Raw genomic sequence first — 12,880 nt, 5'->3', positions numbered from 1 at the left:
AAAGAGTTCTCTAAGAAGTCATCCAATTGTTGATCTTTCACCACTTGGGCAGAATGTTCATATGAATTCCCATTTCTAGATGCATACTTGAGAACATCAATGTAGTAAAAATCACCTTATTGTAGAAAGTGCTTTTTGTTTTTTTTTTTTTTTTTTTTTACCATTCCAGTGTGCTTGAATGGAAAAGTCATGCATTTTATGTGTGAAGACTTGAGTCTAGGTCCTGCTTAGTCACATGCTATATGTGACCTTCACCAAATCATTTCACCCTTTGATACTTACCCATGAAAGGCAAACATATAATATTTATCTTTAAAGCTGCTAAAAAGATCTGATAAGAGAAATTAAGTGATAGAAGATATAAAAAGAAATTTAAATGTAGCATCAATGACTCTTAGAGTCTAGATTTGTATCTAGTAGACACGATAACTCCCATCAAAACCAAAGACCCTTATGAACTATGGGATTCAGGACAATTTACTTCAACTTTCTGAGCCTATTTTCTCACCTGTAAGATGGCAATAATTGTCACAGTATCTTCTTTCTTTTTTAAAATGAGATATTGTTTATAAAGTGCTTTGCACAGTGCCTAGCACATGGACACTCAGTAAAGTGTCACTCTCACAATCAAAGGCATTATTATTTTAAAGTTGCTAGTTATTATGAGATAAATTCCATCATTCATTGAAAACAAATTTTTGAGCACCTGCCATGTTTGGGTCAGGCATTCTGCCTTGCATGTGGGAGAGTGCAAGAGAAAGGGTGTCCTGTACTCCATAATTTACTGAGAAAGACTCATCAGATAATGTTGTGGTCTTATTAGGGAGCTTGCAGGAAAATTATGGACTGCTATGGAGGAAATAAACGGTATACCCAGCCAAATCAGAGATACAGGGAAAATTTCATCAAGCAAGTAATAAGTTTGAGTTGAGTGTGGAAGGATGAGTAGAAATTGACTACATGGAGGGATGAAAAAAGCATTCTAGGCAAAGAGAACCACTTATGCAAAGGTCCTGAGGGAGATGCCTCATTTGACAAAAAGAGAAGTCAGTGTCGCTGGAGAATAGGCAGAAAAGTGTCTCAGGGAGTGGGAAGGCAGACAGGAGTCAGGATTTTGTTGACCATGGCAAGGCTCTCATCAGTTAACTCCAGGCAGCCAAAGTGTTGTGAGGTGGGAAGTCATGTAGTGAATATTTCATTTTACAAAACTTCGTGCCACTCAGACCAGTAGTAGCATCCCCTGGAGCTTAGAATAAATGCAGATTATTAGACCCCACCCAGACTTACTGAATCAAATCCAGAGGTGTCTCCCAGCCCTGTAGTCTGTTCTTTCATGAGCCCGGCAGCAGATTCGAACGCACACGAAAGCTTGAGAAATCCTGGCTTAGTCAGTGTGGCCAGTTAAGTTAGAAAAGTAAATAAATTTAAAGGTGATTACATAGGTTTGGCTACAGGAATTGACAGGATTTAGTGATCTCTTTGGCTTGGGAGATAAGAAAAATTAAGTATGAAGTATGACTCTAAATCTGCATATACGATAGAAATACCCTAATCTGGCTTTTTATAATTTGTTGGCTGTCGAAGTTTTGAGATGAGAATGAGGAGGGAAGCCTGGGGCATAGACTTTGGGTTTGTGTGTTTTATGTATATTTACTAACCCACATAGCACTGATGAGCAGATCCAAGAAACATCATATTAAAAATGACATCGAGTGAAAAAAAAAATCTTATGGTTTGGAACATCCTACCACTGGCAGTATTACCAAGCTTTAACTGGAGAGTTGATTTCATTCTGTGATAAGGAGAACTATTTTTCTTGAAGTCTACTTTCCCAGAATTCTTCAATTTTGAGTCCATTAAATTATCTTTTGAACATCATGTTCCACTGTTTAAAAAAAAAGAAAGCACACTTTCAGAAAGACAGCAAAAGAAATCTTGTTAACAATGCTACTAAGAAAAGATACTATTAAAAGGGAGAGCATTAAACTCAGAGTGTGTTTTGAGATTTAAAAAAAAAAAATCCCCTCAGCCTGATTTTGTTTCATTGTGTAGAAGAACATTGATATGCCTTAGAAAACTATTTGTTCTTCTGTTTAAAAGATTGCCAGAATGGAAGTTTTCACATGCTTTAGCTTCTAGTTATTTTAGTCTGACTCTATATAAACTCTTTTACTCCTTAAACTTCCTGATTTGCATGTATTTTGCTTTGTGATGCAGTTCAGAAAGTTCCCATCTCATGCCCTGATGTCCAAAGTAGTTTCTGTTCATGGGGTTGAAAGAAAAGTCTTGTCACAGAACACACTCTAAGTCACTGATGATTAAGCCTATTTTTCAGGTTTAGAAAATTAAGTATATTCTCATCAGAAAAAGGAAATGACCACCCTCTACTTAGGAGAATAGGGCTTGTCTGGGTAATCTAGAATAAACCACTATGGCAATCATAACTAGAGTCTGTGTAGCAAAAGACTCTATCTATCTCTTGGATTGCAAATGGTGTTTCTTAAATATCTTGGGAGTATAGAGTCAGGTCGAAACTCACAGAGAATCAAGAATTAACTCCTAGTGTACAGTATTCTGCAGGTTTCCACGAAAGAGATCAGGAAAGAAAAATTTCTGGACCATTTCTGGCAGAATGTCTATTTTTACAAAGGATGTTTTATTGAAAAACAGGCTTAAATGTGAATGTATTGTTTCTGACTTAGTATTACAATAACAGAGTTGAGTAGTTGAGACAGTTCAGACCATTTCAACTGTGAAGAGGTAGATAGATAGGTAGGCAGGTGGATGAGCTACAGACACATAAACTGCTAAGCCAAAATTATTTGCTATCTGACTCTTTACAAGAAAAGTGTGCTTTTCTCTGAAGATGATGACTGCACCAGATATCAGAACTTAACACTCCTGGCTTAACAGATCTGAATTGCTATGTTTTAATCACATGCACTTTTTATTATGGGAGGGAAACACCTGTAATCATATGGAAGCAAGTGAGAAAATGTTAAATGTGCATTTATTTTTCAAAAAACAATGTCTGTCTTGGGGCAGGCTTGTCAGTGCCAGTACCTCACCTGAGCATGTGGGTAACATTGTGCTTATCCAGGCGCCGGGGTTTAACCTCAAGTGCTAGTTAGGATGAGCTCTATTTTAGGAGAGAAGCAGTAAGTTGAGGAAGCATCTATCTGTTTTTCCTCATATGCCTGCCAAGTTGTGACTCAGGGCAATCTGGTGCAGTGTTCATAAGTCTTTGCTGAGAGTGGAGTTTGCACAATGGAAGAAATGTTCAGTATGTTTGTTGTCTGCATGTTCTTGGAAAGTGCTAAATTGACACCTAAAACTGCAATCTTACACTTAAACACTGGAGAATTGTCATGAGATCCTTAACCATTTCTTTTCAGTTTCTGTTTTCTTGTTTCCAAATTCTCATCTCAAATTTTCTGCCTTCTTCCATATAACTATTTTCCATCTTTTTTACCCTCATTGTCCAATCTGTTAAACATAGCTTCTTATTCTGAACCTAATCGCTTTAAAAGGACTTGATCAATAATGAATTTTTTACATGTTCTGGCTTATTTTATCAATAATACACAGAAGCATGATTCTTCTTTAAGATATCAAAACTAGATTATTCACTTATGTGATGATCATTCTTCTGCAGTGTTTTTCTTTTTAGTTTATTTTTCATTTTTTTCACCCTCCACCAAGCCATGTCCACACCCTATCAAGCCGAGCAGCATATGACTGGAGATCTAGTCTCAACTCTTCCATCAATTAACACCTTAACCTTGGATAGTTTACTTAACCACTCAGAACTCAGGATTCTCATCTTTACAATAGAGTCCCACTCATCTCTAAGATATTTACTAGCTCCAGCAATCTAAAATGACTTTTTGCTTTGCCTCAATATTAGATTAGATGTTCAAGGAAATGTTGAGTAATTCTCCTTTTTCCATAGTAATGTTTTCTTAAGAAAGCATTCATGAAAAAACATTCATGAAATGTTTCATACATATACAAAAGACAAAGATTTTTATAACAACCATCCACCCTATACCGTCCCCTAACTTCAATAAATGCTAATATTTAGCCATGGTTGTTCCTGGTTTTTTTTTTTTACTGGTTAAAGAATTAAAGCATTACACGTACAGTGTATAGTATATATTGTGTGGTTACACAGTAGAGATACACAATATACAGTGCATAAAAATTATAAAGTCATTATTTTGTAAAATAGCCAAAATGTATAAAATATTTTTTACACATAATTGGCCCTTTCAAAGGTCTTCACCTTCACATATATCCATTATACATATATGTTACATATACTTATAATAATAAATTCTGAGGATATCAACAATAAAGGAAGAATTAAGGACTCAAACAACACACAATGTTGTCTAAAGCTGTATTCCTTCCATTGACTGCCCTTTTATAAGTGGCATTTCATAACAGGGTTCTTTGTAAACAATATAAATTGACTCTAGTCATATTAAGCAAAAATAATAGTTTATTGAAAAATTATGTTGTAACTTACAGAACAAACGAAAGTAAGGAGCAGCTAGGCTTTCAAAAAGGCAGGCAGCTGTCATGTCTGGGTAGCAAGACTCACTGGAAACATTTTCCTGACCTTCATTGTTGAATGAATCTACTTCTTCCATTTTTGATCTGGAGTTCCTCTGCTCAAGATTAAAGTTAGCAGAAAAGAATAGCTGGTTAGTCTAATGTGGACAAATTGCCTATGCCATTATTCAAGAAAACTTGAATAATGCCAGGTTTCCAAAACTTCTGAATATAATAAGCATAAGTGTAAAAAGATCGTTGTGAACACGGACAGTTACAATTGCATTGTAAATTTGGTCATCACCTAGGAGTGTGCCTGGTTGTCCTAGCTGGGCATGGTCTAAAAAAACTTAAGTTCATTCCTGGCCTTCATTGCTGAGTGACTCTGCTTCTTCCACCTTTTCTCTTGGGTTTCTCTGTTCCAGATTTACATTTACCAAAAAGTAAGAGGGGTACAGGGAGGGGAAGTCCCACAACAGGTTTGAGAGTTCTCCCAAGGTTGCCCACACAGAGGCGTTTTGGTTCCCAATGGAATCTGAAAGTGCAGTGACAAGAGGAAGGGGTATGAGACGTCTCTTATACTTACTGTGGGAACCTTGTGAATATGCCACTTGCATCTTTGATTAAAGAGTAATCGGACTGCCTAGCTGTTTTGTGCAAACACATTGCTGTGTTGGCACAGAGGACACACTTTCCACGGGCTACTCCCAGCCAGTGACTGAAAAAAGCAGGGACACTGTAACACTTCTGTTCCCAGGAGAGCCAGAACTGCTTTGATGGTTGGCTTGGCCGGATGATTCCCTGATGGCCTTGGCAAACTTTCCTTAGAGTTGCTTTGCAGTGGAGGACACTGTTATCCAATTTTTCTTCCCCGTCTCCTTTGCTTGACCCCAGATCTGCATTGCGGTCTTCCCATTGTTTGCTGTTCAGAAGACCTGAATAACCATCAGACAGTTCATTAATATTCAAAAGCAACATTAATTAGCACTGTCATGGTAATTCCTTAAGATTGTCATACCACAGTGCTACACCACTTTTTTTCACATCCTATTTACCTTTACCCTGCTCTACTTTTTCTTTTTGCTGCAGCATTTGAAACCCTGTAATAAATTATGCAATTACTTATAATTTATTGTTTCTCTCTCTGAAATGGAATATAAGTTCTCTCAGGCATCTCTAATCTAGTGTTTATCCAAACACTTAAAACAGTTCCCAGTCCTTGCAGGCACTCAATAAATATTTGTTGAATGAATGAATAATTTTATGTCCAATGACTTGCAATGCAATATCCAAATATTTTATTTTGGGTCCTAAACTGAGTAATTTCAAAATCTCAGACCTTCTGGACTGTGCTGAGTTTATGTAGCGACATGTCCATTGGCACCAACATTTATCTTTATTGCCCTGCAAAGACCATCGATTCCTTCAAGTAAAAGCCTTGTTTCATTAGAGGGGCTTAACTCGATCCTTAAATTTTCATTTCAAGTGTTTTTTCACTGAACAACTGCAAGTTTAAATTGCTTTTGTTTAATTCAAGTATCTAGAGAGTAAGTTTGTTTTAATGCCTTATTCTCAAAAAAAAAGTGACTTATGAGTGACAACCACAAAGCCAGACCTGTTGAAACAGCCTCCTCACTAACAATTGTCCATCACATCTGACTTTCTTTTCCCCAAAATATCACTGGAAAGAGAGACCCAAGATTCAGACATTGATCTGGGCTCAGTTCTCCTTGCTATTTTCCCCATCTTGTCTATTCTTCCAATCTTAGAAGAGATGAGTCCAGGGGCTATAGCTATGTGTCCTGCCTTGAGTTAAGACATGGAGACCACCATTTCTGAAGCTTCCCCAGAAAGCAAAATGCAGAAACATGCTGGTAGGAGGGGCCAGGCAGAGACTTTATGAATGAGGTCAGAATATGAACACATGAACAACTCAGGTCACTACACTTAGAAACTGCAGTCAGGAAGGTTGTGTAAGTATCTTCTCTTCAATCTCAGTTGAGGACTGAAAGTATCACCTGTGGTGGTGTTTGGATCCTGTTGTTGCAATGGATACAAAGGCATATCTAAAACTTAGCACCCTGTGTACCTCAAGTAAGGATGCATTCCAGTCTGAGACTCATGTAACTGCTTCTTGTTTCAAATGGAGGTTCTACTCATTCTTGTTCTTAAGACTGAATAAAATGTTCCATATCAGTCTTCACGTCACCTTTGTCTCTTATGACATTGTATAAAGCACTCTATCATTATGCCTCATATGACATTTTATAAAGCACCCCTATCATTTTGCCTCGTACCTTAAGTAGAAAAGAGTTAAGTCAAAGGAAAGTGAAACTCACTAGGAACTCATGGAATAATTCCCAGATTATAGAAAAGCAAAATTTAAAAACTAAACTCAGACCTGTTTAAATTCCAGTCTTTGACACTCATTATTTGACCCTGAAGAAAATATTATACATATCAATCTCCACATTTGTAAAGTGTGACTCATTTTGGTGAAATTTTGGTTAAATTGATCAATGAGAAGTTCAGGTAGAGTTCATCTAAAGCATATGGCTCTTTTTCTTCCACCAGATAATAGATTCTTAATAATCAACACCCCTCCTAAGTCACTGTAGCCTGTGTTATTTTATGTGGACTCCCTTGTCACTGCTTCTCATCACACTTTGCCCATTTGTTCTGACTCCTCTAAATCTGTCCCAGCTGAATTTGTGTTTACCCAATTCAGGAAAGTCCCTTCAATTATAGGTGAGAATTATCTATGTTTATTATCAGATAATGCTGATAGCAAGTAATAACTTAAAGCAAGTAATAACTCTACTTGTCAGTTATCCAGTAAATGAATTCCGTAAGCACAGATGTTGGAACTATTGACTAAAGCACATCTTGGGGATGTTTTCTAGATTTTAAGTTCCCAAGAACCTCTTGTTCCTAATTATTAGAAATTTCAGAGACATGACTATACAGATTCCTGGAAAAGAAATAAAGTATTGCCATTTAAGGGAAAAGGGAATTTGATACAAAACGGAAAGAGGAAAAAAACATTCAAATCAGTTCAGCATCATTTGATTTTGCTTTCTTCCTCCTCCTCTTCCTCCTTTTTCCTTGCTATTTTTATTTCTCTCTTTCTTTATTCAGATATCCTAATTTAACATAAAACTTCTCAATTGTTTAATTGGATACCTGTCAGAACTTAAATCATGGGAAAGATGTAAAAAGTGGTGTTCCCAGAAATAAGCTTACTCCAAATCTCTGGAGTTGTAAGAATCCCACTTATATCCCTTCATGCTTTTTCTAGAAACACTGACAATAAGGGATCACAAAGAAGAAACCTTAATCCCACAATCCACCTGTGTTGTTTTCTACATGGAAACAAATTTAAAGCACATTGTTTTATGAGATCCTCATTTTACATTAACATTGAAATGAAAGGTGCCCTTAGTCACTGCCCAACTCAGGGAGCTCTCCCGCTAGTTCCTTCTATCCCGTGCTACATCACTCTGCCCTCCACTGGATACACAAGGCATCCAGGCCAGCACCTTCTACTTTGGTTCACTAGTACCCTAGGATGTTGGGAGAAGGGATGTCTCCTCAAGGCAAATTCAAGAGGGACTGAGTAGTCATAAAACTTGTGTGGGATGCACTACAGATAGTCTTCAGAAGAGGTGCTCCCTGCAGATAAATGAAAATCTTACCTAATAGTTCAACAACAACAACAAAAATAATCATTGTTTTCATCATCAGAAGAACAGGTGAGGCTGCTGTAGAAACTTGTCTCCCACCCAGCTCTGGGTCCTCCAGGGGACGACCCTCCTTTTGAGTCTGATACTTCCTCTAGTCCACATTCTCCATCCCACGCCTGCTTTTTTTGCTAGTCCCTTGAATTAGACCTTCCATATTGATGTGTTTAGAATGTTGCACTAGTGCTTCTTCCTGTAAGTGATGAAAAGTCATAGAGTATTTTTAACAGGACCCTATGTTTGCACGGCATGTTGGAAGCAACATGGGGGAAAGACACTTTCAAAGAATAGGGTTAGAAATGATTAAGGCCAGAACAAGGTGGTAGTAAATGGGAACAAGAGGGGCAAGTCAGAGTTCTATGGTGAAGTCATTTGGGGTTCCCACTCCTGCCCCCCTCTTTCTGTTACAGAGGGAAGTGGCCTGCCTCTACTACCCTTAGGAGTAACCTTATGTACTCACCTGGACAATTCACTTGGTCTCATCCCTGCTCCAAAATATATCCTGTAGACAGATATTTATAAACTGTCACCGCATTATTTTAATTAGTAAGTAAGATGATAGTTGTTGAGAACAAGACTTGACAAATTTAATGTGAAATAAGAGAAGCACCTGAAACTTTTTGGTTATGTGCTACTGATGTTAACACTCCGAATGCTGTAGTATTGCAGTCATTGTTTCAAAAAATAAAGATGACAGGGATTTATCATTAAAAATCAATCATAAATCCTGTCTGATATAAGAGCCAGGAGGACTTGCAAAGTTATGTTACATTGAGAAACATAATGTGTTTCTCAGCAGTAGGAAGGAAAGAGGGGAGACATCAAAGAGGAAGAAACAACTCACGACTCATTTTCTTTGTATCTACACCTCCTTGTATTAAACCATGCATTCATACTGGAAATTTATTATTAGTTTTCATTTATTGATAGCTATAATCTTTTGGGGATACATGTAAAGCATATAAGTTTTCTCACAATTGTAAGTATCAGCAAATCAAAATCTCCTGACCTTTGTTTTCCAAGGAAGAAAAAGAAAGTATCAGAATGGAGAGATGGGACATTTCACCAGATTTAAACTCTGCGTAATTATTTATGCAATTCCAAAAATAAATTTTACCATATAGGGTATAAACCCTTTTTTCTCTCCATGAATTGTATTTATTCATGGAAATTAAAGGTGTTATTAACTTAAATCCTGGCAGAGCCTCATCTGTTTCAACACTCACCAACCCACATGGTAATTACTACTGCTATATACAGCAGGAGTTAGAATTGACACAAGATTTCTGCCCTCTAACCCTGCTTTAAAGAATCCTTCTCATCTCAGGGTTTGAGATGAGGGATTTGTTGCCTCCCATCTTAACCCTAAGAGAGATCCATCCTACCAGAACTGAATTGCTGATGACCGAAAGAAGTTTCGTGATCATCGTTGTGCCTGTGGGTAAAAGAGGGAAAGGCAGACCCGGGGAATCACCTTGAGTTATTACAGTCATTCGAGATTGAAGGTTTTGGCAGAGAGCCAGGGTGGAGAAGGGCCTGGTGGGAGATCTAGGAGAGCAGAGAAAGGAAAGATAAGTGAGCAAATTAAGTGTGAAGGGTCTTGCTTTGAAACTAATTCATAGTTTTTGGCCTCTGTTCTTGCTTTCTGGAAGAAATAAGGACAAATACTTTGCTTCCTAACTCAGAGCTACCCAAACTCATATTTGTAAGGCAGTCGGTGTGGATAAATGGAAGGGAGCAGTTGGAAGAAGAAAGGAAGGAGAAAAGGAAGGGAAGAAGGTAAGAGATAGAAGAGAGAGGAAGGAAAAAAATAAACCGAAGTGTTCCTTGTATTGCTACCAAATATACACTTTTGTCCTCTAAACAATGGAAAGATAGATTCAGCTAGTTCATGTCAAATCATTACAATAATTTAATTTAGAGGAGACTATATTAATAAAGATTTATTGAATGTATAAAATTTCAAAGATCACGTCTTATATCTTAAAAGACAGATCTCAAAATGATCTTTCAGCTCTCCCAGAACATGATGTGAAATGATGACTGTGCATCAAGGGCTGATTGTGTTACCCACTGCTTCCTTGGCTTTCATCTCATTTTGTGCTTTTGCCTCTCCTTTGCTTGTGCAAAGGCTCTGTGGAGACAGTATGCTTGCCTGAGTGCATTGATAAAATGGATTTTCAGGAAAATTAATCGCTGCTGTTCTGATTTGCTTGATGTTCTTGGAAGATAATTTGCAGAGAGATGTTTTAAAATGTCAGATTCATACCATCCTCATGTTCTCTATTGCTTTCTCTAGCATCTGATTGATTGCTTGACCTGAAGGCCCTTTTTGTTCCTATAGCATTAGTGGAAAAGTCTCCCAACTTGAAATGGTAGCCACTGAGAAAAATTGAAGAAAGATCCATACAGGGGATAACAGTATTTAGCCAGGCATATGGCTCACTTAAGAGTTTTCTTCATGAGCATAGTCAATAGAGCTGGAGTCTCATGTTTTTTTGGTTTCTATATCCACCATTGGACTGAAGGATGTGAGACTGTTATGACTGAGGGAACCAAGTTCCAGAGAGGCTCATTGACATCCCCAAGGTCACGTAGCTGGTGAATGTTGGAACTACAGAGCTTGGTGGTGGGGTCTTGAGATGGGATTGCTGGCACAGAGATGTTTGGGAAGATGAATGAAATGAAACCATAGCTCTGAGTCAGAAGAGCAAGGAGGAATTCATACCTTGAAACTGTTAGGAGAATATGGGGCAGATATTTCCTGAATACTTTATATAGTAGAAGCACATTATACAAATATTTATATCATGCGGATTCAACTACACTTCACAAAAATTACAACAGTATCCATAATAAAATATGATTTATATGTCAGATGACACACAAATACAAATCAACTGCTTCATCTGGTGCTCAACTGAAGTAAGACTATAGTTTTTAATGTTGTTATCTATTCCAATACTGGATGGATAATCAGCTAAGTGGAAAATTGTGACCTCTTATACAATAGATGCAAAGCAAATCAAAATATAAAGGCTATATTTGTTAAGCTTTGACTTTGAAATTAGCTCCCAAGTAACGTGGAAATTTATTGTATTTTTCCCCATCAGAAGAAAAATAAAGCAAATTTTTGTGACTACATTAATAATTTACTTTCTAAGCAACAATTTTCCCAAAATTTTCAAATATTTCCGCCCAGCAATGCTTTGTAGAAGGAAATCTCATGCAGCAATTTTGTATATTTTAAAATATGTAAAAATACATTACTTCAAAATAGAAACTTTGAACTTGGGTCTACTAGTGATATTTTTCAATGATTCTTTTATAAAAAAAAAGAATTTAACTTGATTATTGCTTTTGAAAATATGTTTTTGAAATAAAATAAACACACTGAAAAATACATGTAGCATGAGTATAGAATTTGATGAGATTTCAGAAACGAACACTTCTAGGAAAACAACATAAAGATAATGAAAGAAAACTTGACCAGTACTCCAGAACTCCCAACCATACACTTCCCCAAAAGATAGTCTCCATCCTGCCTTTTAACACCCTAGACTAGTTTTGCCTGTTTTTGTGCTTAGTGCAAATGCATTTATATTGCATGCTACCCATTTGTATCTTGCCAATCTTCTCAACATTATGCTAGTAATATCCATTTGGTTGCAAATTACTGTCCATCACTCATTCACATTGCTGTATAATGTTGCATTTTGAAAATATATCTCAACACTGCCAAACAGGATATGTATTAATTTACAACCAACCTGCAATGTTTGAGAGTTCAAATGACTGCTCACCCTTTCCAAACAGTATTTGCTATAGTTTTATATTAGCCCTTCTGGTGGACAATCATTGACTTGTTTTTAATTGAATACATAAACCTCTAGCAAACTCATTCCAAACAAAGATACTTATTTAAGAACTAGAGTATGTTGGGAGTGGAAAGGGACAATGTGTCATAAAAGGGAATGCTTGGACGTCAACAAGTTCAAAGAAGAGCTACAATTTGAATGATGTAAGCAAAAATGTGTCAGCACAGACAAGTGCTTTTGTTTCAAATACTGCCTTATTTTCAAAGAAAGCATTTCAGTTGGGAATGAAGAGATGTGCCTATTGGAGTAGACATTTATGGAATCTGAAAATCAACATTTTTGAGATTTGGGAGGGAGTGTGGGATAGAAGAAAACAGTAAAGACTTTATTAACTATACCACTTAATGATTGAAATTTTCGTAGGAAAAACACAAGACAGTAGTTTATTTGTCTTCTTATTACTGTTGCAGGGTCTCCCTTTTGGTGCCTATTGGACATTGTTCCTATAAAGAATGAGAAAGGAGACGTGGTGCTTTTTCTGGCCTCATTCAAAGATATAACAGATACGAAAGTGAAGATTACTCCAGAAGATAAAAGAGAAGGTTTGTACTGTTTTCAGAAAACACTGACAGATGGAGTAACATTTTGAAATTGTTTACTCAAAAACTCCGGGAAGAAAAAAAATTTGTCTTTTTAATAACAGCAACTGATAAATATTCATATCTGTTTGCAGTCAATATTTTTTTTGATCCTTATTCCAAAATC

At 36.8% G+C, this 12,880-nt stretch overlaps 1 protein-coding gene across 1 annotated transcript in view; it reads left to right on the top strand.

Moving 5' to 3' along the window:
• Positions 1-12,880, top strand: part of KCNH8 (potassium voltage-gated channel subfamily H member 8) — a gene marked incomplete at both ends in the record, with an annotated part of 247,880 nt that overhangs the window by 91,270 nt on the left and 143,730 nt on the right. The window contains one exon of the mRNA XM_084247027.1: positions 12,586-12,717. Within this exon, the coding sequence (XP_084103153.1) occupies positions 12,586-12,717 (132 nt within the window). The remainder of the gene's footprint in view (positions 1-12,585; positions 12,718-12,880) is intronic.

The sequence above is a fragment of the Talpa europaea genome (assembly GCF_964194135.1).
Source record: "Talpa europaea genome assembly, chromosome: 11".
Taxonomy (NCBI): domain Eukaryota; kingdom Metazoa; phylum Chordata; class Mammalia; order Eulipotyphla; family Talpidae; genus Talpa; species Talpa europaea.
Note: the sequence above shows the minus strand (reverse complement) of the source record. Positions and strands in the feature narration are given on the sequence as shown.